At 36.4% G+C, this 925-nt stretch overlaps 1 protein-coding gene across 1 annotated transcript in view; it reads right to left on the bottom strand.

Moving 5' to 3' along the window:
- Positions 1-421, bottom strand: part of LOC107588917 (transthyretin-like) — a 3292-nt gene extending 2871 nt beyond the window's left edge. Inside the window, exon 1 of the mRNA XM_016277169.1 lies at positions 328-421. Coding sequence (XP_016132655.1) covers positions 328-411 — 84 coding nt within the window. The 5' untranslated portion in view covers positions 412-421. The remainder of the gene's footprint in view (positions 1-327) is intronic.
- Positions 422-925: the final 504 nt, after the last annotated feature.

Raw genomic sequence — 925 nt, 5'->3', positions numbered from 1 at the left:
TATATATATATATATATATTAGAACTGAAGAATTTAACAAATAAAAAGGTTTGCGAGGTTTGCAATGCTAATAATTATGGAAACGTCATCACAGTCTGCATGTAAAAAGTGGATTTTTATGGGAGATTTTATTATGAATAAATAATAAATTCCATTTACACAGTCAGAACTCTCTATAAGATATTATTCATGCCATACAGATAATTCATACAATTGCACTTGCTCTTAGTCACTTTAACGAAACTGAATGTCAAATGTATTGCTTTTGAAAAATATGTAAGTTCCTGTTATATAGCTCTATTCTATACAACAAGCAATTGAACTTACCACTGGTGCAGATCTACAGCAGGCAAAGAGAGATGCAAGAAGCACACAAATCACTGCTTTAGCCATGTTAAAGCACAATTGCATGAGATAAAAACCCAAAATGCCCTTTATACAGCTGCCGACCCTGTCATCAGGTGACTCAAGGGGGTATCTGCGGTGCCCTGTTGACACAGTAAATAAACAGGGGAATCAGTAACTTCATACAATTTGGTTTATCCAGTGGAAACAATCAAGGGCATTTGCCCGTATCTATTAAACAACCCTCCTGTCCTTGGAATTTGTGCATTTCATGATTGTTAATTCCCAAAGTTCCTCCGTTCTGTGAGAGATCTGATTTATTGCTTGTTTACTTTCTGAGGACCTTAGTTCAGACTCACTGGTGAAATGTTTTTGGGCAGCACAGATTTGAGGGTCTGAGCTGTTATTGACAGTTCAAAGAAAAGTGTACAGTTATCCCTTGAGAGGCGGGTACGCACTTGTTTTTCACATATTTTCATGTGCAAACTGTATTGCTAAAGGCATTAAATCCTAAGCGGAGAACAGGAGGATTATTTTTCTTGCGAATAGATTCTTATCAAATTCATAACAGGACCATGGT

Source organism: Sinocyclocheilus grahami, unplaced genomic scaffold (assembly GCF_001515645.1).
Source record: "Sinocyclocheilus grahami isolate Dianchi unplaced genomic scaffold, SAMN03320097.WGS_v1.1 scaffold109.1, whole genome shotgun sequence".
NCBI lineage: Eukaryota > Metazoa > Chordata > Actinopteri > Cypriniformes > Cyprinidae > Sinocyclocheilus > Sinocyclocheilus grahami.
This window is presented reverse-complemented; position numbering and strand designations above follow the sequence as displayed.